Raw genomic sequence first — 27310 nt, 5'->3', positions numbered from 1 at the left:
TGTTGTGAAGTGTCAACTATTTTAGCTGAGCTACAGGTCTAGGTACAGTGTATGAGTTTAGTGAGTGACTCAGCAGAAAAAACTCAGATATTAGTCCTTAAGGTTTTAGCCTTTACATATTAAATAAATACTTAAATTAATATAAAATTTTGTTTAATGGTTGTGTTCAATAAAGACTATCAATAATAAAAGAATCATAATTTTAGCCATCGGTTAAACCATAATCACTTCAGCTTTGAGCTGAGTTTAAATGCGCCATTGCTGAATTGCACATGGGTCAATGACGTGACGCCCCCTTTTTCTGTCCGGGTTAATTTTATTTTGCAGAAAAAACTAAAAAATATATAAAAATTTCTCATCTACTTGTTATACCTTCTTTACGTACTAAACCACTCTAACTTCTCCAAATTTTTAAGTTTTTCATCATTTTTCTGCTATCCGAAGTGCTAAAACACCATATGGGGCGACCGTCCGGCCTTGACTTTAGTTGGGACAACTGGTTTAAAAACACCTTAAATCAACTTAAATATATCTCTTTTCCTAGTTGGCATAATTTTAAACATGTTTTACATCCATTGACAAAACTACAAAGCATTTGCTCATATATTTTTATCATGATATACAAACGAATGTTGTTCGAATTATGTTGATTCTATCCATTTTATACGGGGCGACCATCAACAAACTACAATTTTGGGACCTTTATTTTAAAAAACATCTCAAGGATGGGATACTGCATCAGCCAGACACAAGTGAAGACCCCCTGGAAACAACTGTATAGTAAATCAGTCTCTCTTCAGTCTCTCTTATATAGTAAGAAAAAGCTGTTTTTTAACGGCTGTGATGTCGTAGTCACTTTTGGTCATCATGTGGGGCGACCACCCCAAAACTGTGAATTATAATTTTTTTCCACAAATCTATATTTTGATGATAAATTTGATAGTGCTTTGTCACTAGAAGAAGCTAGTTTGGTTTCTGAGGCTAACTGTTAGCCTGTTATACTTGAGTAAACTTGAAAACATCATATGGGGCGACCGAGTATCATGTGGGACGACCACTGCTAAATGTTTTAAATGATAGATATATGTCCTATATTTGTAGTTTTCATATTCTATACATCAATTATATAAATAGAGTTAATTGTTTATGTATAATTATTAAAAGTTTTATAAAGTTTATCTTTCTTCATCAGTTTATCTACTTACTGATATGAGTTCAACTAGTCTTAATGATACATAAAAATGTGAATTCTGAGATATATTACGGTCGCCCCAGATGACTTTTTTAAGGCTTTTTTTTAAAAAAGTCTTATCCCACATACTTTCTCTTTCCGTTTTATATATATATATATATATATATATATATATATATATATATATATATATATATATATATATATATAGTAAAGTGCAGATTAATTTGTTTTATTCTTACCTTATATTTTGTATTAATTATTTTTATGTTTGAATTTTTGGGCTCTGGAACGAATAATTTTAGTTTTCATTCTTTCTCATTGGGAACTATAAAATTATAAATAAATTTTGACTGAAAAACGAACAAGTCTTGGTTTATGAGTACCACGGATTACGTATCACGCATGCGCTTCTTGTTTTGACGGCAAGCGTGATCACAACTAAGCCAATGTTTTTTCTCTCCCTTGCACTATGGAATTGTGGGCAATCGTCTCTCCTGTTTGTTTTTAGTGCGCGTCTCTTACTGTTATAATCAACATCTATGCACCCGTGTACTGTTTACTATAACTTTTCAAAATTTCAAAATCCCTGGTAGCCCTTCGGACAGGCACTCTTCAGTTTTTGGTAGCTCAAAACACATTTAAGTAGTCCAAATAAAAAAGAGATTATTTTAAATGTATAATATTGTAAAAAAAAACAAAAAAATCTATCAAAAAATAGTTAAAACACAAATTACAACAACTTATATAAAATCTAAATCATCAACTTAAATATTTGGTTCTAATTGAACATAATAAATTTCTATGAACTTGTAAGAACTGTGTAGAACATGAATCAGTCTGTGGCAGATTCTGAATCTGAAATTTCTAGTGGCAGTTACTCATCTGAAGTCACAGATAAGTAAATGCCACTCAACATTGCTTTTTAAAGTTTGCAAAGACTGTAAAATTTTGTCAATGATAGTTTACTCTTTGCAACATAGTACGCTGTTCTAAACTGCTTTTTCAGGACTTCATTGGCTTGATTTATTTTTTGTATTTTTTTTACAATTGGTGTTTGTTCTGGGAAAGATGTTGCAGACTGAGCACCAATGCATGTCTTGTGATGCAGAGATTTCTCATGGGTTCTGCTGGGGTCTTTCCTAAAATTATTGGTCCCAGTAACAAAGGCGCTTGTCAAGTCAGAAATCGATTTGTCATAACTTTTTCGCTTTGTGGTAGGCTTTTCTTTGGCTGTCCCTTCTTCACCTTGACCTGTCTTACATTTACATTTAAGCATTTGGCAGACGCTCTTATCCAGAGCGACTTACATTTTTATCTCATTACACATCTGAGCAGTTAAGGGTTAAGGGCCTTGCTCAAGGGCCCAAGAGTGGCAACTTGGTGGTTGTGGGGTTTGAACCTGGGATCTTCCGAACCGTAGTCCAATGCCTTAACCATTGAGCTACCCCTGACCCCATTCAGCAGAACTAAAATACCTGCACAAATTTTAACACACGCACACACATTACTGTCAGTGATTTTTTTTAAAGTTTCTCAGATGTTATAATGAGATAAAAATGTAAGTCTCTCTGGATAAGAGCGTCTGCCAAATGCCTAAATGTAATGTAAATGTATTACATGTTTAAGCTTGCGGCGGGAGATTTCACTTGTCACGTTAGAATAGTAAGCTAATGAGTGATAAGATGATGTCAGAGGAATTGGTGCACAATTTATCCGCTACTGACCAATCTGTACTCTCGCTCTCTATATACACAGTTCGCGCGATCGCAAAGTGAAAGTAAAAAAACGCAAAAAAGGTGCAAATTCAAACGTGACTTCAATATTTCACATATTAACATCAATGCCCGAAAATGTCATAATTAACCAGCTACATTTGCGAAAGAATGCAAGAGCTTTGACATATATTTTTCCTTTCCATGATAGCCCGACGGGCAGGGCTGAAATAGATTTTAGTAGCCCGACTGGAAGACACAATAGCCCTAGGACGTCGGGCTAGCCATTTGGCCAGCCCTGCACCGTGACCGTGTGTGCACGTGTAAAGCATCTTTCATTTTGTTTGCATGTGTGTGTGTACAGCGCACGTGTACTGTTTAATTATAACACACGTGTGTGTTTGTGTGCGTGTAAAGCAAAAGAAAGTCTAATTAGAGAGGTTAAAGATCCATTTTCTGTCTCTCTCATTCAGCACAAACTGGGCAACGATAATATATGAGCAGCATGTATGTACAAGTTTGTATATTGGAGAAAAAAAATGTTATGCATGATTTTTGAAAACAACAAAAAAACAACTCACTGAAATAAGACCACAAAACACATTCATGACATTTGTGCACAAGACTTTTGTGATCTGGATCTTGTAGTGTAGAGGTTTTACTTCAAGATAATGTGACAATCACCTTCCTCACTCATTTACAAAAAACAATACATTCATTTAAATTTTCTAAGACACTTTTTGTTTAGAAAGGCTGTATGCGAGGAGGCGTGAATGATCATGAATAATGCTGTAATTCACACCAGAGAAGACAAAGACCCGCATAATGAGCTGTATAATTACCCCTTTCAGTCAGGTGTGTGGAAAGTGTTACACAGAGGAAAGTATTACAAGAAAAACAATTAGAAGACTTTGTGATTTATTTTAAATAACTTAAGATTTACTTGCAACAATTCCAGAAACAGTTCAAAATAAATAAAAAGTGCAAACAACAATCATGGGAAAATGGTGCAAACCAAAAACAGTGTAGAATATAAACTGTGCAAAAACATACATGCAGGATTAAACTGCAACAGGAACAATGCAAAATAAAAACTGAAAACCCAGACATTTAAAGGCATTGTGCGAACAGGAACAGTGCAAGATAAAATGGGTGTATGATTTTTATAGTCACACATCCCTGTGCCACTCTTGAAAGCAGTTCCTGGTTCACACAAGGGAACATTGCATGCCTGGCATTTCCAAGGTGTTTTTTGCCACTTGCCATGCACTGCTTTGCAATGAGCACATAACCTGCGACCAGCAGTGGCAACATCTCTGGTATCCAATGTCAATTCAGCTCCTGGAACTGGTACATGGTCACTACTTGTGCGTTTTGGTGCTACTTCCTGAGAGACATCACAAAGCTCTTTGATGAGTTGTTCCATAAACTCTTTATGGGACAGGTTACCATATAGTTCTTTATACACAATGAAAGCATGGGTGGCAGCAATGTCCAATAAGTGTAGAAAAATCTTTCTGTACCACTTCATTGTTTTGTGTTGTGCAGTGTAGTATTGTAACAGCTGATCAGAGAGATCAACGCCACTCATGTGCTGGTTGTATGCAGTCACAGGTGCAGGACATGGAAATGTCTTTGTAGTCCATGTACCTTGTAATTTCACCCTCCTTTTCACTGTGTCTCCTGTATAAGCAGAATGGATGGTAGAACAGACAGATACTTCTCGTGTGTCCATCCACTTCACAAATACAAGAGGTCCATCCCGAATCCACCTGACGGATCCCCTGGCAGACTTTTTTGAGAGTGAATTATTTGCATTCCGAGGGCAGTCCTTCTTGTTGTCTCTGTAAGTCCCACATGCACCAAACTTCATGGAAAGCAGATCTTTGAGTACCTCGAGCCCAAAACTTAACAGTCCAAAAGAGACGTCACTGCATCATATGATAAGCCATGGCCTGTGGGACAGTTGTTCTTTACTGTGTACACAGAAAAGTCCATAGTGTACCCATTTGAAGAATCAGCAAGAACAAACAACTTGAATCCCCACTTAGTCGGATTGGCTTTCATGTACTGGGTCATTCCTGTGTGTGCTTTGCATGCCAACATTCTCTCATCCACAGCTAAATTTCTTCTAGGATGATGGATAGATTTGCAAGCATGACGGATAGTGTCCATAAGAGGTCTAACCCTAAAAAGAGGATCATGTTCGGATGTACCCCTCTTCTTGTCATTCTCCTTGTCTGCATCTGCGTGACTCATGTGGACATTCCAAGATATCATCCGGTATCTGTCCCTTGACATAACAGTAGCTGGAAAAGGTACTGTCAAAATACTGTTCTGTCTCCAGTAGTCTGTGATGGAGGACAGCTTCACTATGGCCATGTAAAATACGATCCCAATGTAGTGGTACATTTCAGTGATGCTGATGTCTGTCCATTTATATTTGCGTCCTTTCGCAGTTGCTTTGGCAGCTTGAGCATTGGTGTTGTGGCACAGAGTCGAAACAGCACTCGTTGAAAAAAACAGCTTGAATAGACTCATGGGAGAATGTGATTCAGCAGATGGCAGTTGTGGTCCAGGTTCCCATTCGGGCAGGAATTACAGAGCCTGTGGAACCGTGTCATCATCAGTCTGCATTTTCCATGACGTTGCCTGCATCTTGTTTGCTTGTTTGCCTTTGCTTTTTTTGGGGACAGGTGGCTCATCATTTTCACTATCAAAAAAAAGCAAACAAAAACCCATGAGCATGCTGATAACACAAGATAAACTAATGTACATTATCATTATATAGATATAAACACATATATGTGCACTTACTCAGTATGATTCTCAATTGAGCTCAAAACTGAACGGCGCTTGCATGTCCTGATGTGAGGTGCTGGTGAAGGCAAGGGTGATGCAGACACATTCCTAAAAACAAATAAATAAATGAAACGGTTAGCCTATACTGTTCAGAGTAAATGCATGTGCAATTAATAGGTATGAAGTGTCTACATTTTGTGCCCCCTGTGTCTGTTGATGGACAATAGACTAGACAAATATCTGTTGATGGGCCATAAACCATGTAGTGCATCTCAAACATTTACACCTGAGGCATTAGCAAACACCATCCACTTGAGATGCTTTACACACATATTTAACACATTCTAAACATTTACACCTAAACAGGTATTTGTAAATACAAGCTTAACAAAAGGTATTATCAACATTTACACCACAGAACTATTCATAAACATCTCTGTATTTAATTTAATTTACAAACAGTATTTTAATACAAACAGTATTTTAGCCAACTGGAACTAGCTTGTTTGTGCTAAATAACATTACCGATAGCAGTGTTATAAGCTAACCGAAACGGAGCCAAATATATATTAGCAACCATAATCTAAAGCTATCCAAAACGAGGTGAAATACATTAGAACATTTATAAACATCTGTAAACTCCATAAGACATTATCTTAGCCACCAGGAAATAACATGTTTGCTCCATAAGGTAGCATGTTAGCAGTGTTATCTACATGCTACACTAAACTATGTAAATGGTATTGAAAGCCAATGTGTCACACAAGCTGACAAGAGCTAGCTGAAGTGAGGGAAATATTTACTAATATTAATTTAATATAATCAGAATAAGAGTTATATAAGACTTAATAACTTACCCAGTTTCACAGCAGCTTGCTTTAATGTCCTCTGCTGGATCTGTTCTCTCCTCAAAATGCTCCCGTTCGTCGTCGGAGTCACACAGTCTTCTCCTGAGGTAAATGTAAACTCTTCCTCACTGCCCAAAATCATCTGAAGAGTTTTATCGGCTGTACAGCGCGTGCCATCTTCCAAACGTGCAGAAAACTCACTGAATCTAAGGGGGAGGGGGGGGGGGGGGGAAGGGGGGCGTGGCTTCGTATGTAGATTACCCCGGGACTGATTTCCGTGTGAATGGCGTGTGGGCGTGTCCTGCCGCGGGTCATTAGCAGATAATGAAGTGCGACAGAAATTCTGTGCCTCTCCTTGGTTTCATACAGATTACATAAACGGAGAATATTTGTTTTCAATGTGACTTGCATCATTTAAAATTAGACCCTTTAAGCTTTCTATAGATATATTTCTCATGTCTGTGTGTGCAGTTTTCGCGAAGTTTCAGTTCATTTTAGTGACGTGTTTCAAAAAGATTTTCGCGGAGACTGAGATGGCTGAAAGCGCACCCTTTTTTTTTTTTTTTTATTTTACAAAAGCACATTGTTTTGTGGATATTGTAAGTATACATGAAAAAAGTAGACCCTTTACAGATTCAAATGATGTACTACACTAATGTGTATGATTAATCATGACGGAGCATTTTAAACTCTTTTCACGATTACCAAAAAAAAAGCAGTTTTTGCCGCCGGCGGCAAGTCAGACTCCTAAGGGTTAAGAAAGAAATGTCAATAACCATGGAAAACTCAAATAATTTAAATGTAAACATAAGTCTAAAGTCACAATGTTAACAATTATCACAATTTTAACAATTTTCGCTTAACATTTAAGGTGCAAAATGAAAGAAAATGTAAGAAATGCTTAATAAAGTGTAATAAAATAGTGCAAAGTGCATTTTCTGCTTATCAAGAGGAATTTAGCAGACCAGCACGAGACAACAATATGGCGCAACCAAACATGATACTGTTACATGATTGGCGTTAGCGTATCACTCCCTACATTGCTAGGTTACCAGAGAACGAGTGCCTTTGTTAATGCAACTGTCACGGGTAGAGATGCTCCGATCAGCATTTTTGGGGCCGATCACCAAGATCATGATTGCTGATCACAGAATGGCAGGAGAATGGGAATCTTATCTATAATCTAGCAGAGTTTGCACCATTTGTAGAAATGAAACTAACTCTAAATTAACTATACTGAAAAAAGAAAACTGTAGAAATAGGCTACAGTCAAGATCTTGAAGAACCACCAAGTGTTTATTTCAGAAAATTAGAACTTAAAGCTACTGTAGACCATCTTTCCCAAATAAGGCAGAGTAACTTAAAATTATTCCAAAAAAAGAGGGGTCAGGCAGACCAACACACATCAGATCAGCTTAATGAGATGTAGCCTCTTAATACACTGATTACATTTTATAATTGGCAGCAAAATGTAAAACTTTTTACACCAAAACTGGCTACTGCCACAAAGGACAAAACTATGGCATGTGTTTTTTTCTGTTATTATTATGAACGTCTGATGTAGTAGAGGAACAACTACATCAGATCCAGAAAATAAAGTAATGCAAGCCTGTATTTTATTCAATTAGGTTCGTTTCCATAAACTTTCCAATTAAGTATTTCTAATCAATTGAGTATTTCTAATACTTAATTAAATAAAATACATAAATAAGTAATTAAATAATCACCGAAGACACATCGTATAAAAGAAATGTTGCACGCGCGTGCAGACAGTTGAGCGCGCACAGAATCGAGAACACGTTGAGCGAGCAGGGGAGATATTGCACGCGCATGGAGTGCTTTGTCTGCTCTTGTAGCGTGGACGGTAAACCGAAACGCAGAAATTGCACGAACAGGCAGGATAACCACGAGAGTTATTGTAAGAACTTTCTTACACCGAGAGCAAGAGTTTACACAATCCCACGTTCTAGCAACTCACACTCAATCAGGAATTGAACCCAAAATTGTGAGTACTCTCATTAGATCCGGCGAAGCGTCGGAAACGGCATGGGCAGACTGAGCGATGTGAAGCGCCATCTTGTCTCCTTTTATGCTTTCTGAATCGGAGCGAGTGCGCATGACAGCAACCAAACTAGCTTCGCAACCTCTGTTTTTTTCCGACAAAGAATAAAAATTATCGAACGTTTTATCGAACACATTTTTATTGTTGATAACAATTGATATCGATCACGTGTCTATCGTGATACATATCGTTATCGTTTTATTGCCCAGGCCTACTGCAATGATAATGAAAAAAAAACTTTTAATAAAATAAGCTTGATAGAAGTGTTTTGGTGTAGACATTTGATGATCTAGATAGTACAAGTAAACCATTGTCCAAACTAGTCATGATTTGTGCTCTGCTCCCACCTTGTGGTTAAAATGTGTATTGCACATAAAGCACTAAAATGGTTAAGATGTCTTTCTACTAAAGACAGACAGACAGACATGATTGCATTTCATGAGTAAAATAATTTAATAATTTCTGCAACAATAACTGATTAAAATAATTTTACAGAATGATGTAAGCAGCAATAGAAACCTTTAGCACATGCTATTAAACAGCGATATTATTAATGTAACTGTGCAGTACCGGTCCCACGGGTGGATAAAATGGGAGAATTGCGTCTGGAAGGGCGTCCAATGCAAAAGAACTGTGTCAAGTTGGTGTAGATCGGACGGTTGGTTTGCTGTGGCGACTCCTCCATGGGAGCCTCCGAAAGGCTGACATCAACGTTAATTACATACCCTAAATATGATGTTCACTGCATTGCTTCTCAAACGTTACAAATTCTACAGCACACTAATACAAAAAAGCACAAAAAGTTCTGTATAATCCATCTAAAAAAAGTCTACAGCACAATCATAAAAATATGTATAATCCATCTTTTTAAAGAGAGCAAATAAAAAGACATAACCAGTTACACTCACAGAAATACTAAATATGTTTTGTGACATTTGTCTAGTTTTATATAGATTGTAGTAATATTGTACATAACATTGTTTGCGCATTAGAATGTTATATGTACACATTACAAGTGTTATATGTTAACTTCAGAGTAAGCTGAAAGAAGATTACAGATTTTTTTCCTTCTTGTAGAAGATATTGCCATTTGGTTGCACCCTCCAGGATACTGTGATGTTCACCATGCCCAATCCAACCAGCTTCAGATTGATCTAAAGAACAATAACTTAGAGTTTACTTATTTTTTAACTATTGCTCTGAAGTAATATGCTTAATGTCATCTGATTTTGTCCCTTATGCTACTTTTTTGTTGAAAATGTGACAAATTATTCTAATAGTGAAAGTTAGCATTTCTGTAAACTAGGGATGCAATGAATGTTCTGCAACTAATAAGTAAATAAGTAAAAAGGCCGAATAAATTTTGCAGAACAATGACGTTTTTAATGACGAGATCAAATAGTAACCCGCGTAGAGTGAGAGGCGCGCACTTTATGCAGCAAACATGTTAGCAGTGTGGAAGCACTTTAAAGTGTCAGAGAAAGAGGCAAAAACGGCCGTTTGCAGACACTGTTCTGCTGAATTGTTCAGAGGGGGTGCATCTGCAAAAACGTACAGCACTTTAAGTTTAATTTATCACTTTAAATCAAGACACCCTGAACATCATGCAGAGTACGAGAAAGACAAGGCGGCGGCTATGGCAACAGCAGCAGCGAATCCACATTTTTTGCACTATTTAATGCACATTTGTTGTTGTAGACATACGGAGTTACATTCTTTCAACAGTCAGTTATAGCCCTAACATAGGCTATTCAAGAAGGGGGGGCTTTAAAGATGGTCAAATAAAAATATTTTTTTATTTTACTAATTTATTTATTTTAAGTTATATTGTTATAACAATTGTAATTGTATATTTAAGCTTTGTTTGTATAATATCTGCTGGAATGTTAAAAAAAATGTTCAGTGTTAAATAAGTATTTTAAAATTGTATTTTTGTTATTTGATTTATTTTTCTGTAAAGCAACACAAAATAGTAAAAAGCAAATTTTTACTATTTAATAAATAATTAATATAAATTGGCAAAATAAATGAAAAAAAAAATGCGAAACACCGCGTTCGGTATTCGGCCTTCGGCCTTCGGCCAAGCATTTCATTATTGTTCGGCTTCGGCCAAGAATTTCATTTCGGTGCATCCCTACTGTAAACCCTTATAACAGCTCTAATCTGAATCTGAGTTTTGGTCTTGCTTTCCTGGGAAGGTCTTCATGAGAGACATTTTCATCATGGAGCTTGATGGGTTTTGTAAATGCACTTGATACAGTATTGTTCTTGAAAGACTGTTCCAGAAAGGCTGACCTTTGTTGTTGTTGTTGTTGTTGTTACATAATTACCTAATTCCATATGTGTTATTTCATAGTTTATAAATGCCCAATATTGTTGTAGAATGTAAAAAATAAATCACTAAGCAAAAACATAGAACTTTGCAAGTGATCCCAAACTTTTAAATGGTAGTGTATGTAGTAGTACTTATATACAGTACTAATCTGTGAATAATATTAATAGTAATAAATCACATATTATGTTCAGGTTGTGAAAGTGGCCATGGTAATGTAACACTGTGCTTTTTTATTTATTTATTATAATAATTTTTTGTTATTCATCCAACTCACCTGCCGTAAAATGGACAACTGTATAGCAGGATCAAAAACATTCGCATCAGAGTCCACCTGCATTTTTATTATCTGCACCTGCCTCACTGGTGGAGCTATAATGAACAGATACGCACACACACACACACACACACACACACACACACACAAACACACTAATTATAATAAAATAATGTAAGTTTAATCATATTAATGTACTGTAAGGTTACATACTGGAGTGCAAAAACAGGCAAAACCCTAACCCCTAGGCAGCTATAGTACATACTTTAAGTTTGACCCTCACATAATTATAATTATAATATGTGGGTTAATTAATTACATAAAGGTAAATTCATACTCCAAAAGAGCATGAAAAAAAGCAAGAAAGCTAAAATCATAATGAAGCAACTTCATCTATTAAAGTATTGCATTTTCTTAATAAATAGTCATGAAAAAGACTCACTGGAGTGGCAGTAGAAGGCATATTGATTGCTGCACAGTGTGTTATAGTTCAGTCCTTCAGCAAACGTTGCACAATTCTCGTTGCCTGTTTCGAAAGTAGGCTGTAAAGGATCCCATGGAATGTTTGTAGCTATGGTCTCATCTGTCCATGTCCAAGTGTCCCTAAATAGACCAAACCAAGAGGAAGTGTAGATTACAACATTTTTCGTTATTTCTTTGTTCTCCATTGAGGTGGTTGCGCTGGCCAAATCTGTGTGAAATTGTCTGCAGTAAGCCTGAGCTCCAAACCAGTCCAGCGGAGGAATGTAGGGAATGAACCTGGCAACATCAGTGAGTGTAGCTGTAAAAGAGAAAAAGAAATACACTGCTTCAAAAGTAGTGCATGATAACGTGAATAAATTGTTGTTTGTTGTCCTTCTTAGAACACAGGATTTTAGAGTTTCTTTGCATCCTGTTTAGGGCTGTAGCTGTCGAATATTTTAGTAATCGAGTATTCTACCAAAAATTTCATCGATTAATCGAGTAATTAGATAAAATTTACTTTTGCTTAATTAAACAGAAATGTAGAATTTTAAGAGAAACAAAGGTTAATTGGTTTTCTTTTTAGAAAAATCACCTTTTTTTAAAATGCATCCAGCATTTTATCAAAATAAAAATTTTACAATACAAGGAACAGTTGTTATAAATAAAGTTGACTGAGATGAATTAAGTGCATTACAGTGCCATACATTTTTATTTTAAAGCTTTTTCTCAGATGCAAAAACAAAAAACAAGGTTTTTCAAATGACTTTAAGTATATAAAAAACTAAGGCTTTCACGTTTCCATCACTAACCGCCGTCATCTCTCCTTTTTTCCCACGCTGTCATGTCATCTCTATCACATGCCCATGTTTTCCTTCCGTCTGTCATGCTCATTTACACTCCCCGTCTCCCTGCTGTTTTTGACCTCTCACTTCGATTCATGTTCATGTCTCTGCTCGCTCCCTTTTAGAATTACGCTCCGCGGACTAATTTAACTGGCTTTTTGACCTGTCGCTTCGTATCAAGATTTCAATACTAGGATTTCCCCTAACCTCAGAAGTGGCCGGCGCGCCATTTAAAACCGCGTCTGAGTCACGCCCTTTTCGCGCTGTAAATCGACACCTGGGTTCCCTTTCCTCTCCCTATCTTTCCCTGCGCTTCCTGACAAAGGCACACATTAAAATAGATTTGAATATAATTTTCCATCATCCTTCCATTTTGCAGCCCACAACAGAACGCTCCCTTAAATCAATACACAGATAACTGTTTGCGTTTCCTTTCACTTTGTGGGTGACGTAAGCACTTCTTCGTCGGTGTTTACTGGCGGCTTTCATCTCAAGAAATCGTTTCAGCCCTAATCCTGTTAAACTTTTGTACTTTTGGAAATTCTGTCTGTTGTAGGGGGAGCACCCTACTTTGTACCATGCAATACATTTTAAAGAATATACTAAAAATCAAGCCTTTGCAAGGTGGTTAGAAATTATTTAAATTGGCACTTTTCTTTTTTTTTTCCTTAGAGAAATTTAGGATTAAAAGGTTTCGTGATGAAGTGTCATATTTAACACTTATGGCAATAATATAATAATACAATACAAAGTCTGTTTCTGCTTAACACAGATGAGTCCTCCTGTGGTGGAGGATCACATAGGGACTGTTCTGATTGTGTGGTATCCTGTGAGACCCAAGTTTCATGAATCGATATATAAATATGACACTTAAGGGACACAGAAGGAGATCAGCATCAGATCAGTTTGAAAAGCAATGTGAAATCATTTTATTTCTTTTTTTAGCCATGGATGATTTTATGCTCGGAAAATTGTTTATAATTTTGTCATTACTAGTTATCATCAGCAAATGGACATGCTTGAAATGTGCTATTTACACATTAGGTGGCGCACCAGAGAAAGTAGCATAGTGTGCACAAAGTTTTAACCTAACTCCCTTAAAAGGTGCTTACTTAATTGTTAAAAAAGTTTAGGCATGATAAAAGCCTGTGGGATAAAACTAATACAGCAAATCTGAATCAACAGCAAATCTGTAGTGTGGCCACCTTAAGAAGGTTACTATTCACTGCCAAGTATATGTGTACTACAGTTTTAGTTGTGGCTGGTTAAATAAATGTCTGAAACAATTAAAAATGAATATCTGATGCACAATGTGTACTGGGGCTTTAGAGTCAGGTGGTATTACCTTCTGGCCATCGGCGAGCAGGGGGTGGGGTCAGGTTATAAGCTAATTCCTATGCTTATGTTGGAGCTTGTGCTACTGTTGCTCCTAAAATCTTCACTGTGTGCAACAGGTTGGTTTTAACTTTTAAAAGCTTGAAAAATTTTCAGCTGTTTTCTTTTGCTAATTTCTATGCTTTGTATTTGCCTGCTAACACACAAGTCAAATTTGAAAAAAGCTAGAAATGTGCACTAACCGCTAGATTTCAGTGACATAAAAATTAACGACATCCTTAAAGATTGTACGCACAGTGCTTACAGGATTACGGCAGCCAGCACCACGGCACTGTTACTGGTAAGTGTTTAGAAATCTTACCCCCTAAACATTCGTGTGTATTTAGATTAATTTGCTCTTAGGAAAAACACTGATTTTATGCAGCCTGAGAGGTGTCTTTTAGCATCCTTTTGTCATTTTTTAACATTTAATTAAGTGCACAGAGATGCAAAAACACTGTGTACAAGTTGATGCACCTAATCTGCTACACCCAAGCTTTTAACTAAACAGATTACACAGAACTATCCGGTGGGAGATCAACACTGACTCACACGTGTACACAAGCAAACGCAGAAACTTTCTTTTTTCTTAAAAAAAATATATATATTTTGTATGACTTTGCAGGATTTCCACGACCACGTAAACCATGTTATGTTATGTAGGTTTCTTGATTTTTACAATTAAATGCTGTAGGTGTACAGATGTGGTCATTAAGACTGCGCGTGTTTTCCCGCGGGATGCCTCAATTTAGCGCGCGGCGCGCCGCGACTTGCCGTAAGCAACATTCGGGAATTTAAATAAATGTGTTGTGCTTCACTGAATATCCGCCAGATGGCGCATGGAAGGACTTTATTTAAACGCCGGACCAAGTACTGTACAACGAAAAATTGTGTATAATTACTTAGTCTAAAACAATATTGTTCCCAATGCTGAAGCAAACATGAATTTTATTTTGCTTTACAACAGATCTTTCATGATAAATGTGTGTATATGTGCTTCATATTTTTTTCATAATGATGAAATGAGATGCCCAAATTCGTGCTTTAAAATTCTTAATAAGTTTCTTATATATTTTTTGTAATGTTTTAACAGGGACAAAACAGTAAAAGACATGGCAATGTCTCGGTTTACATGGTGTTGAAATTAATTTAATTTCCTGATAGTAGGCTATCTGATAGTCTTAACTATGCGAATGTCCTGATTCGTAAATATGCCAACATATCTTATTTAAAACGTAAAAAATGTGTCGACATCATCAGAAGACATGAATGAACTATATATATTATATTATTAAGTAAATATTATTTTATGACCACGAGCTTCTTTTGGCTTTTTATAATAATCATCATATTTGCTGTTTGTGTCCAGCATTTAATAATTATTTCATACATTATTTAACTACGGCTGGAAATAATAGCTGGAATGTGATGTGATTGTGAATTCCTGACTGAAATAAAGCAGTTTGTCTTTTGTAAAGTACTTTCATTTTACAAAAGGCAGCGTTTTTATAAAGCGTTTTTTAAAGGCAGCGTTTTTATGTAGGTTGATAAACGTGTGTTGTACAGTATATACACCGTATGTACGGTTTCTAAACGTGGGCTATTGTTTTTTACTTATAATATTTGTTATTTTAATTTAAATGAGGTTTGGGCTCAGGACTTCGATTCGGCATCGTGATTCTCCTCTTTAATTTACTCCATAGTTTTAATCAGCGCTCAGCCGCATGCATAAAGTTTTCCAGAGCGCACCGGCAGAAGTAGACTAATGATTATGAACGCGCCGGGAAAACAGCAAGCAGACTAACTCTGACCATTTAAAAAAACGTTTGCGTTCATTTTCTGACGCGCTCAAGTTCACCAAAAACAATACAGAGCAGCGCAGCTTATTTGCTTTCAAACATTTATAAAATCACGTTTTTTCGTTATTGTGAGTGCGCTTAAATAAAAGTTGAGTCTTAAAAAGGCATGTAGTTTTATATAGTTTTATTATATAGTTTTTGCACATTAATCAGAGTCCTCATCTGTTACATTTTTGAGGACAATAGTTTTTTTCCAGCCTGTCACGGCGTGCGCCCAAATCAATATCGCTCCTCGCTCACTAGTTAGGCGGCCTCTCCTTCAGATAGGCGAAGAAGTGGGGCTGCGGAATTAGGCACGAATAGTGAAGAAGAGCTCTCCTTGCTAAAGATCACGGGCTTCCAATCTGCGCTATAAAATACTCGGGGTTTGTTGGTTTACAGTGGATTTTACTACGCGGTGTGAGTGAGACGCGCGCACACAACGCGGAAGTGCGGCATGCAAACGGGGCAATTGGAACACGCCCCAGGGACTTCAAAGAAGAGCAAGCGCAAGCGGACGGAGGCAGGAGCTGCTGTCCGCGGATGGCCGTCGTACTTGTATTTTATAGCCCAGGGTGCAAACCCGGGATCATTGGCATGGATGAGCTATGTCCAGCTCTGTACCAGCATGTCATGTGGGCATTATAAGACTAAAAAGTGGCAGCTTGCACGCCTAAAAATAGACGCAGGTTATTTTTTTTATAATTTAAATTAAAATCCTCCTCTTTAGTGCCTCCTATTCCTATTAATCCTATTGTTCTTTTAGTGTCACTGCGTGTGCTTACAATGCCAGACAACATTTAAATGCAAATTATTCACTCTCCCCAAGTGTGAATCAGCTGTTCTCACCTATACATATTAACCTATACGTTCTCACCTAAAGTGTTTAGGTGAAATTCCACCTATACAAGTGTGACAAATATGCAAAGAAAAAAAAAATAGGAAGGGGCAAATACTTTTTCATGGCACTTCACATGTAGTCAGATTGTTCCACTGGGCTGAAACTGTAGCAGGTGGAGTTATAGCACTTTTCAAATCACACTTACTATACACTGATATGAATAACTTTGAATGATGAATGCTACGTTAATATGATCTCGAGCTTGCTCCACATTATAAAAGCAAAGCGCGGAGTTTAGTCCGAGATCAGGGAAGTACGTGATGTGGTGGAAAATAGGCAGTGGCGGTTCTACACTGAATTGCTCCGCAGGCGAGTCTCCCTCAACCCCCCCCCCCACTCCCCCACCCCCCGTCAGCGCCACTTCTAACCAACCAAACCCCCTGTCTAAAGTCTGCTCGGTCTTGTTAATTTGTTTTAAAACCCCCAATTCTGTGAATTCCCCCAGCAGCGAAACCGGTTTGATGACTTCACACCTGTTGTAAAGGTGACATGGGGGATTACAGTAACTGTGGGTGCGCTTCACCTCGGAGCGCGCTGTCGCGTTGTATTCAATGAATAGACTAAAACAAAATCATGTTTGCTTCAGCATTGGAAACAATATTGTATTAGGCTAACTTTATTAAAGATTATACACTCTTGTATTCTTTGTCCACACACGTGGGCATCTTTAAATTTTTAGATATTGATCCTTTCACGATGCAGCGAATTTTCTGAGCAAATTAATAATAATTTCCATGAATGAAAAGCAGGAAGAAGAAAAGGTTACGCGAAAATAAGAAAAAGCTTTAGAGGTAAATGCTGTGAAATGCTTCTAATGAACAGATTCTGCCTATAACAGGTCAGGGACAGTGAGACTGGACCCAGCAGCGCACCACATCCCACATCATAATACATGCTGATGATGACCAACACGTCTCCCCTCATCTACCAGAGCCAAGTAAAAAGACGCGGGTGCGTTACAATAATAATAATAATAATAAATTTGGAGAATTACTACTACTAATAATAATAATTCTGAATGAAAATGATGAATAAATACATATCAGTTTGAGCTTGACACGTGTATGAGCTCTGTCGCTTGCCGTCAATGGGCGCCTAAGAGACATAACATTTTTCGGCTTCAGTAGACACACAATACTTTAGGCTGAAACACGACTGCCCCCTACAGGTATTGAAGGGCATTTTCACAGCTTGCCGCGCGCACTCGCGGCAAGTCGTGGGATCCCTTTTCCGAAAACGTGCGTTTTTAAAGGCCAGATCTGTAAGTGTGACACATTTCAATATTTAGGATGGATGTCTGATAGCAGTAGAGTGATGACTTTTATAATTGTAAGTAAAATAGTTTCAATTAATTATATTAAGATAAAGAGATGGTTAAAATAATACGGTAATCTCATGTTTAGTAATGCGTCGAAGCAATAAAAACAACTAGCTAAAATTAAAAGTTTACACATTGTTATAAATATAATTAGTAAACAGAAACAAAGGAAATTTAGGAATGGTGACTCACAGTCGTAGCAGATAAAGGATTTCAGGGTTGCACATGGATAATCAGACCAGTATCCTGTGTAATCAATTGCAGCACATGCTTCATTCCCATTAGAACCCTCGGAAGAGGCCCAGTTTGTCAGACCTGTATCACTCAATGGGACGTTTTTTAAGGACCAGCGCCAGCTGTCCACATTGTTATATAGTCCAATCCAGGCAGGAGAAACCTTTAAGTGTCTCAGTGCTTCTGCTGATATCCTTAACCAATCATTGAAACTTTCAACTGCACCCAGGTCAACATATGCTTTTTTGCAGTAATCCCGTGCAGCTGACCACGCCATCGGCGTCATGATCAGGTGGTAGGTGTGAGCGACGGTGGACAGGGTGAGAGGCACAGTACCTGTTGGCAGTAATTCAATTAACAGAGCACCTGAGTCAAGATAAATCACACAATTATGTAAAGGTTTGGAATGTTTTTTATGACTGAGGCATTTAGGGTTTTGTTCTGTATATACTGTCAAACAGCAAATGAAATGGCATGTTGTACATAACGAGAAATGTAGCTTTTATATAGAATGTACATGTACAAACTAATACTAGCATGAAGCTTATATGATTAGCATGCCGCTAGCATGACAAGCATGTAGCTTACATGATGCTAACACAATTGACAATGGGGCTAATTTGGGCACCTCTTGCGAGATTTGTTCTAACAGCTTGCAAGCTTTTGAAAAATTTAAGATTTCTACAAAATTCTCACTCTGTGCTACAATCCGTCAAATTTGGTTGTAATGTTAAGTCTACCCAGATAGCACACACATGTCGCGGAGACGTCTATGCGACATCATCTTTTTCATCTGGTAGATGTCTGGCAGAGGGCGTTTGTTCATCTGGCAGATGTCGCCGAGACATCCGTGCCAGATGTTAGAACGTCGTTTAGCCTACGTATTTAAGAGGTAAATGAATTTGATCCGCTCTTTAGATGATGTTAATTAGATGTTCAAACATCTGCCAAATGTCTGATTCATGTTGGATAGACGTCGTTTTATTAAAACACTCTCCCACATTATTTTAGTTAAATATTCTCGGTTAATTATAATTAACCATGGTCAACAGAATTCTGTGAAGGAAGGAAGCATAGGACAAACGGGATAAAACTGAGATTTTTATTTTATATTAAATAAAAACACTGTTTTACACCAGCAGCAACTTACAAATGACGTCTCAATTTGAAAAGATGTATAAAACATAAAACACCACAAATAAGCATTAATCATAGAAAAAAATTAAACACCATCTGAAATTTTTTGTACTTTATAACGTCTCGGGTTACTTTGCTGTAACCCTGTTCCCTGAAAAGGCGGGAACGAGATGCTGCGTGAAAACGCTATGGGAACATCTTGTCATGTTGCCGGTTGTGAAGCATGTGTGTATCAAACATGCCAAATTTTTGGCTTTTATAACCTCGGTCAGGTGACGTCATCTGATAGGACGCACCTGCAGGTTATAAATAGGAGTGAACCGGAAACATTCCTCAGATTGATTGTCTATACGGGCGTCCGGTCACGTAGGCAGTGCGGCATTGGGACGCAGCATCTCGTTCCCGCCTTTTCAGGGAACAGGGTTACAGCAAAGTAACCCAAGACGTTCCCTTTCAAAGGCTACACTCGATGCTGCGTGAAAAGTGTCTGGACTCCAAGGTTGTGTAGCGTGGGCGCACAAGGCCGAGAAGGTCTCAGAACTATGTCTGGGTAGCTGACTTGAGGACCTGTGGGCCCGGAGTAGCATGAACATCCAGACTAAAAATGTAATAAATGTGTGCAGAGAGGACCAACCCTCTGCGTCACACACTTGCTCCAAGGGAATAACCCTTTGCTAGTGCAATTGATGAGGCGATTCCCCTGGTTGAATGAACCCTGATTCCTAGAGGCGAAGTGAGCCCACGCGCCTTATAGGAGAGGGCAATAGCATCTCTCATGCAGCTTGCGGCTTTAAAACATGTAAAAGCTGCTCTGACTTACGCCATGTTGGACGTAAATCTGAAGAGCACGTACTGGACACAGTAAGTGAAGTCTCACCTGCTCCGAAGCTGTAAAGGCGGAGGACAGAAGGCTTCAAAAACAATAGGGATCTCTGATCCTCTTAGAAAGGTAACACCATTTAGAAAAACCATCTTAAGGGTCAGAAACCTGAGGCGCTGACTCTAGTGGTTCAACAAGGTGAACCACTGCCAAACCAACCTGCCAACCACTGCCAAATGACTAAATGTAAAACAAGGGGGCACAAGCCAGAGGACAAATTTTTCCTGCAGAAACTCCAGCACTGAAACAATTCGGCAGTGGACTGGGTCTACCTGCTTCGTCATGCACCAACTTTCAACTTTCACATTCTATTTGAGGGGAGGCACCCCTAGCACTTAGAATAGTCTTAATTACGCTGGCTGGAAGACCAGCTTGACTTAGTTGGTCCTGTTCAGGGACCGCCAAGGCGTCCAGACGCAGGGGCTGGAAGTCAGAGAGTAGTAAAGGGGACATTTGCTGATCTTGCGAGGCAAAGAGGTCCACCTCCGCTACATGAAATTTTCCCAGAATTGTATTGTTGTCCACCCGCACTAGGACATGGTAGTCTCAACTGCTGGAGGAAGTGCTTTAGGGCCTGAAATAGAGCCATGATTTTGAGGCAATTGATGTGCCGCGCAAAAAGATGGCCTCTCCAGCTCCCTTGGGCTGGATGGTCATCTAAGACCGCACCCCAGCCCATGAGGGAAACCTCTGTCGTTAGCATCTGCGACAACAAGACAAACTTAGAGTGAGACCCAGAGTCAGAAACCGGGGTCTGAACCACATAGGAAGGGTACGAAGCACCTGGCGCGTAGCCCTTATTGGGGATTGGCCCTAGAGTAAAATCCCCTGGTTCTTAGCCACAACTAAAATGCTCTCATGTGCAAAAGGCCCAAAGGTGTCACCGTGGATACAGCTGCCATGAGAGCTAAGATCTCTGAAAGTGATGGTCACTTTCTGGTTTAACTTGATTTCCTTGACGGTGTTGAGAATGGATTCGACACGAGCGGGAGACAGCTGTGCCCGCTTACGCTCAAATTCCATGTGACACCCAAAAATGTTGTCCTCTAAACAGGAAAGAGCATGCTTTCATGGCATTGGATCTCAATCCTAGGAAACAAAGATGAACTAGAACGACATGCTGATGTCTAAGCGCTAGCTACTGAGACTGGGCCAGTGTTGGGAACTTTTTCAGAGACCAGGAGATGTTGGGATATCATTCAAGCAGAAGTTACTCTTTATTGAGAACTCGCCGAGCGTCGCTGTAGTCATCCAAGTCTGACCGAAAAAACTTAGGTCTGGAGAGTTTATACTTTACAAGAGGGAGGGATACAAAGAGGTGGAGACAATCTAAACAAAGCATAGTCTAGTACAGGAGTCAGCTTGGTACCGGAAGTTCCCCAGCCCTGATCTCATCAGCATAACAGTGGCTTTCAAATGCATAGGTGCTAATCTAATCAGCCTGACAGTATCACCCAAACCTTTACATTCTCATAGAGACAAAGGCATAGCCTGGCCTTGAGATTAGCATTCACATTGACTTTGGGACCCTACCCAGTGGTCAGGAAGTACATAAAGACAAAAGGTTAATGTCTCTGACACCTGGGGTACAAGACTTGATCTTCTTAGAATGTCACCAACTTTATCTTAAAATGTAAAACCCAATGTACATAACTTGTTCAGTTTATATACTATTACGTTGAAAACTAGATTTAACATTTTATAAATTTGTAATCCTACACCAGCCAGTCATGTAATTAAATACGGATGCTCTGGAGTCGTAAGAGCCAGAACTACATCCATGTATTTTGTGTATGTGCGGGTGAAAAAGCTAGACCAAATGGAAGGACCCGATACCGGTAAGCTTCGCCCCCGAAAGCGAACCTCAGGAACCTCCTGTGTTGTGGCAATATTTCTATTGATTAATTTTTAGATAGCGGTAAAGCCCGCAAAATCTAAAAAATTGGACGCAGCCCCCTGTTCCTCTTGCGCACTTTCCGGTTTCATGGAAGTGGAGACCACGTCATTGAAATGCGGAGGGTGATGTGAGGACTGAATCCTGTAGTTTCTCTGTACAGTGCTTAGTACCCAAGGAGATATACTTGGCAGTAGCTTCCACGCTGCCAGTTTCTCTGAAAGTGGCAAAGCTCAGCGGCTTGGTTAAACGGGGGAGATGTTAGATGTTCGGCATCCTGAAACACGGCAGGAAAAACCTGAAGAACTAACATTTTATTGGAGACTGGAGTTGGCCGAAACACCAGTGGTGGCGGAGCAAGAACACCAACCTCCTGGGGGTGCCAGGGAGAACACTTCATTCTTTAAAAGGAATTCTGCGTGACTCTCCCCATTGGGGGGCCACCCCCCACGGTCCTGAGCACATGAACCTCAGGGCTTCTTGGTGAAGACAATATGCCAGTCTGACCTCTTTTGAGGCAGATTGCGTGACACACCCCAATCTTGCGAGGGGGTGCCCAGCTCAAAAACACTCTCCTTGTGTGTTTCATGCCTCGCAACAGTCAGACCCGGTCGAGACTGGGTGGCCGACAGTCCCGACTCTTGAGCAAGGCGGGGAAGGAATTTCCCGAATGCTTGTTATATAACTTTGCCTCATGAACCTAGTGGCGACCGAGTTAACGACATCGCCAAGTAGGCCGAGAGGTAAGATGGGGCATCAAGGAGGAATACACGATCCTTCTCCTTAATGCCCCTGAGATTCAACCACAAGTGCCTCTCCGCGGAGACCATAGCAGCCATAAAACGGCCTATAGCACGAGCCGTCTGCTTTGTTGCACGAAGAGACAAGTCTGTGGCCCGGCGTAAGTCCAGTACGCCTACCTTGCAGAGCCCCGCCAGTACTCAAGTCTCTCAGCATGTCAGCCTGGTAGGCGTGCAAAACCGCCATGGTGTGCAATGGAGCACCAACCCGACCTGCTGCCTGAAAAGCTTTTCCCTTCAGGGAAGATAAAGAGTCTACACAGCTTAAAAGGAAGTAATAGCTTTTCAGGAAGGATGATGTCCCAGAAGAGAGATAGCCTGGAAGCGTCTCTTCTATCTGGGTGTCATCATATAACCTGTGTTTCTACCTCAACTATATTTAAATAAATAAATAAGTTGATGTCAGGAAAACATGGGATGAATACAGCTTACTCCATGAAAGGGTTAACTCATATGGAGATTGCTAAGAAAAGGGGAGAGAGCGTCGTTGAGGCTCCGCCCCCCGACCACCCGACAGAACCTGCCGTCTATGTTTTTATTTATTTATTTTAATTAATTTATTTTTAAGTGCTTAGAGGCTATTACAGATGGAGCCACGCCAAATAGCCGCGGCCATGTGAATTGCGTACGAATGGCGTACGGCTGCCCTATGCACGCCGTAATCCCCCCTCCTGTTCCTTCGAGAAAGGCGTGTCAAGATTTCACAGTAAACACGCCCATTCAAGCCCTATATATGCATTTACCTGGTTCCACCACTAGATGGCGCTTCGTTCTCAAGGACACGTTAACACAAGCCAGCAATTTAGCTGCGCTGTTGCAATCACGTGATTTTATCAACCCACCCCCGCCGAACTGACGCTGCCAAACTGCACTAGAGATGAAGATGGCGGATTAATGGACTATTCACGGTAAGTGGTGTTTTAATTTATAAAATTTGTTTGGGATTAGTTTACAGTTTATTTCCCAGTTAAGTTTTTTATTGGCCGTTTTGAAAATCACTGGCAGCACCAGCAGCGGTCAGATATAACTTTAGATAAGTTAATGATCTGTTTACCAAGTCTGAAGTTAACATTACAGCTTACTGTCAGTGTCACAAACTCATAATGTCACTCCTCTTTACCTAAAAAAGACACTAAATCTTCGAAAATACTATTAATGTCCCTATTACAAAAGCTGCACTACCGGATGAAGAGTGTTTGTGTTTTTTTTTAATGCCTTTAGAATCTGACCGCGTGTTGTCTGGATAAATTCAGCATTTATTTATTCTTTGGGTAAGAGTTAATCTGCAGGTTATATCTGTGAATATAATGTGATGCAGTTCATGAAGGACACAAGCTGAGGATAGATGTACAGGAGCTCGCGAGCTAAACGCTCATAACCAGGTTTATATTTTTCTCAATTTGGCCGTGACTTTGTGCGGTAGCGCGAGCGCTTAGTTACCGAGCTGGATAAAAACTCTGAGGTGTTTATCAGTTAAGGGGAGGGGGGAGGTGTGTGTGTGTGTGTGTGAAGGTGTGTGTGGGGGTGGGCTTCAGTACTCGGGAAGTTATAGTTTGGCTTCAGAGATGAACTAATGTATACGAGTGTTATATCGCTTAACTTATTTGTATAAAAAGCGCATTAAGTAAATTCTCGGTTAATTTAATGCAGACGATAATACAGACAGACCAGGGTTAACACTAACAAAGTTCAATAGTTAAAATTAGCCCAGTTTATTTACATTCCAGAATTCCCCAAAACAGTATTTTACACACTCTGTGGTGTAGGTTTACTAATATCTTTTATATTTATTACAACTAGATATTCTGTAAAGTTTATTTATCTTTGTCTTCACTAAATTCTCCTGTTGTCTTTAAGCAGAGCTCTGCTGTGGAGGATTGGGGGGTCAAAAGGATGACGGTTGGTCTTTTGGAGAACCTGGAGGAGCCTGAACGAGCCTGAACAAGCTGTTGAGGGAGCTGTAGCAGGGATGACGTCACAGTGCAACAGCTTTAGAATGATGTTTGGTCAGGTCTACTGTATATTCTGAACATAGAATTGCAAAACGTTTGATAGTTTGGGGGGGAAACAAAGAATTAAACAGTTCCATCTTTAATATTTTTTAAAAATGATATTTTAATATAAAAGAACCAGATAGAGACTGATAAGCAGCTGGTGTTATCCGGGTATTTTAATGACCTTTAAGCAAAAATTAAATATGTTTTCACCTGTTTAATACAAATTATTTTTTACCTTTTACTAGTTTTGGAAGAATAAATTTGATTTTTTAAGTCATGTGTGCGTGTTTTAATTGTTGGGGGATTGTTTGTGTATTTAAAAATACATTTACTTGCAAAAAATCGGACCTGACGTTGTTTTAAATAGTCAAAGAGTTGGGCTAATAATAATGATAATTATTATTATTATCATTATTATTATTATTATTATTATATAACACTTGATCATATGTATCTGTGCTAGTTTGTGTTTGTGATTATAACCATTATAATCATTTTTTTCTCATTATAAATTTTTTGGGGGGTTTTAAGAACTCCATCAAAAGAGCAAAGACAAACTTAGAAGGAGTGGAAGGTAAGAAACCTTAGTGGAGAATACTGACTATGACATGGTGCTAATTGCTTTGTGTGTGTGTTTTTGGCGGGGGGAGGGGTGCCTGTGCCCAAATGTTTGTGTTAAAGCAACAGAGAAATGCACGAGCACACACACACACCTCTCATCCACAAACGCTTTAACTGTTGTCTTGTAAATCGTTGATTAAACGTATGAACACAGCTGTTTAGCATCAGTCCTAAACACAAGCGCAGGGTATGTTTTTGTCCTTAATTAAAAGACACCAATATGTTAATAATTTACACAATGATAACATGTTCATGTTTAATGTTTATTTTGCGGGAAAAGGTAATAAGCAATATTTAAAATAAAACAAACCAGGAAGTAAGTGTTTCATACATTAAAGTGCTTTGTATAACCAAGTGCCCCAACAGACATAGCAACAGTATACAGAGTGTGTGCGCTGTGGGGGATTGGAAGGTGAACGAAGATAATCATTTACAAGACAAAAGACGTTCAGAGGTGTGTTATGCCCTAAGCCGCCGCCCCTTTTCATTCAAACGCGTTAGCGAGTGTTTTTCTTCCCCTCCGCTCGGTTTTGTGAACACAGTTGCGTTCAGTAACACGATGGAACCAATTACCTAAACAGCAGCAACAACAACCATTATGATCACACTTTGTTGAATTTATATTGCTTAAATATTGCGCAGCTCTGTCCTCTTTGCATTGCTACGTGTTTATTTACTTCCTTTTCGCATCGCACGTATAATGCACTCTAAAATCAACACTATCAAACTTGGAAATGATATAATATCCAATCAAACATCACGTTATTAAAAGTAACGAATTTGTCACTACTCTTCTCTTATGCAGCACGGCTAAAAAAGATAATAAAAATTACACCAAAGTGCTGCAGGTTTGGTGTCTGTGAGCTTTTCCTAATTAGAGTTAGACGGGGGGCATTTTGTGGCAGATCCAGTTACACTCTACTTAGATATTGTACAGAGGGGAGTTCACTTCTGTTCTCTACATCCTAGATTAATTTCATCTCATGAAATAATAGTAAGTTTTGGAAAGTCTGAATTCATCTCCCCAGACAGTGTTGTGTATGGACAGGGTAGCATCATGGCAGGATTGGTGTCATTTTTATTATCTTTTTAGCCGTGCTGCGTAAGAGAAGAGTAGTGACGAATTCGTTACTTTCGTTACTAGACTATTTTGTCTGCAAGTGAAATACATCAATACGTTAATAATTTACACCACAATAACATTAGTGCAGAAGGATCTGAAGAGACGTGACTTTAAGACGTCCACAGTATATTCGAACCGTAGACAGTGTTTATTCTGCAGAACATTACAAAACACCCATGTCCAATAAAACAGTGCATCTTTAATAAGCCACATTGGTTAGAAGTAAAATTAACGAAAGACTAAGAAGCCCCGTAAACTTGACCCTGACAATAATAGTCGATTGTTTTTATATTTATGGTTTTTTTATATATATTTTTTTAAATGTTCAAATTAACGTTTCAGAGTAGCCTATATAATTTGTTTTGTCATCTGTTTACAGCGTTGGCTAATTTTGTGATTGAGACCCATGGGTTGCATTGAAATATTTTTATTAGTAGTAGTAAGCCAGGCATTAGTAACCTTGGATAAATCACAATATAAGCCCTCTCTCGCTCACGCGCTCTCTTTCTCTCTCTCACACACACGTACACACACAAACAAATAAAACATGAAATCACGTAAAACCAAATGAAACTATGAAGCAAAAATATATAAGCAGTAAAAATACAGTAGTATCCTGTAGGTGATTCCTGTCCTGCGATAACAGGCGCTGACTCTC

At 38.8% G+C, this 27310-nt stretch overlaps 1 protein-coding gene across 1 annotated transcript; it reads right to left on the bottom strand.

The window, feature by feature from the left end:
* Positions 1–9671: 9671 nt before the first annotated feature.
* On the bottom strand, positions 9672–12930 carry LOC128508449 (uncharacterized). The gene is made up of 4 exons (XM_053479793.1): positions 12503–12930; positions 11671–12009; positions 11229–11323; positions 9672–9773 (listed from the first exon to the last, which is right to left on the bottom strand). The coding sequence occupies exons 1-4, from the start codon at positions 12582–12584 to the stop codon at positions 9672–9674; spliced, it is 618 nt and encodes a 205-aa protein (XP_053335768.1). The 5' UTR covers positions 12585–12930.
* Between the last annotated feature and the right edge of the window lie 14380 nt (positions 12931–27310).

The sequence above is a fragment of the Clarias gariepinus genome, chromosome 20, assembly GCF_024256425.1.
Source record: "Clarias gariepinus isolate MV-2021 ecotype Netherlands chromosome 20, CGAR_prim_01v2, whole genome shotgun sequence".
In the NCBI taxonomy this organism is placed as follows: Eukaryota; Metazoa; Chordata; class Actinopteri; order Siluriformes; family Clariidae; genus Clarias; species Clarias gariepinus.
The sequence above is the reverse complement of the archived record's forward strand: the minus strand, read 5'-3'. Positions and strand labels throughout refer to the sequence as shown.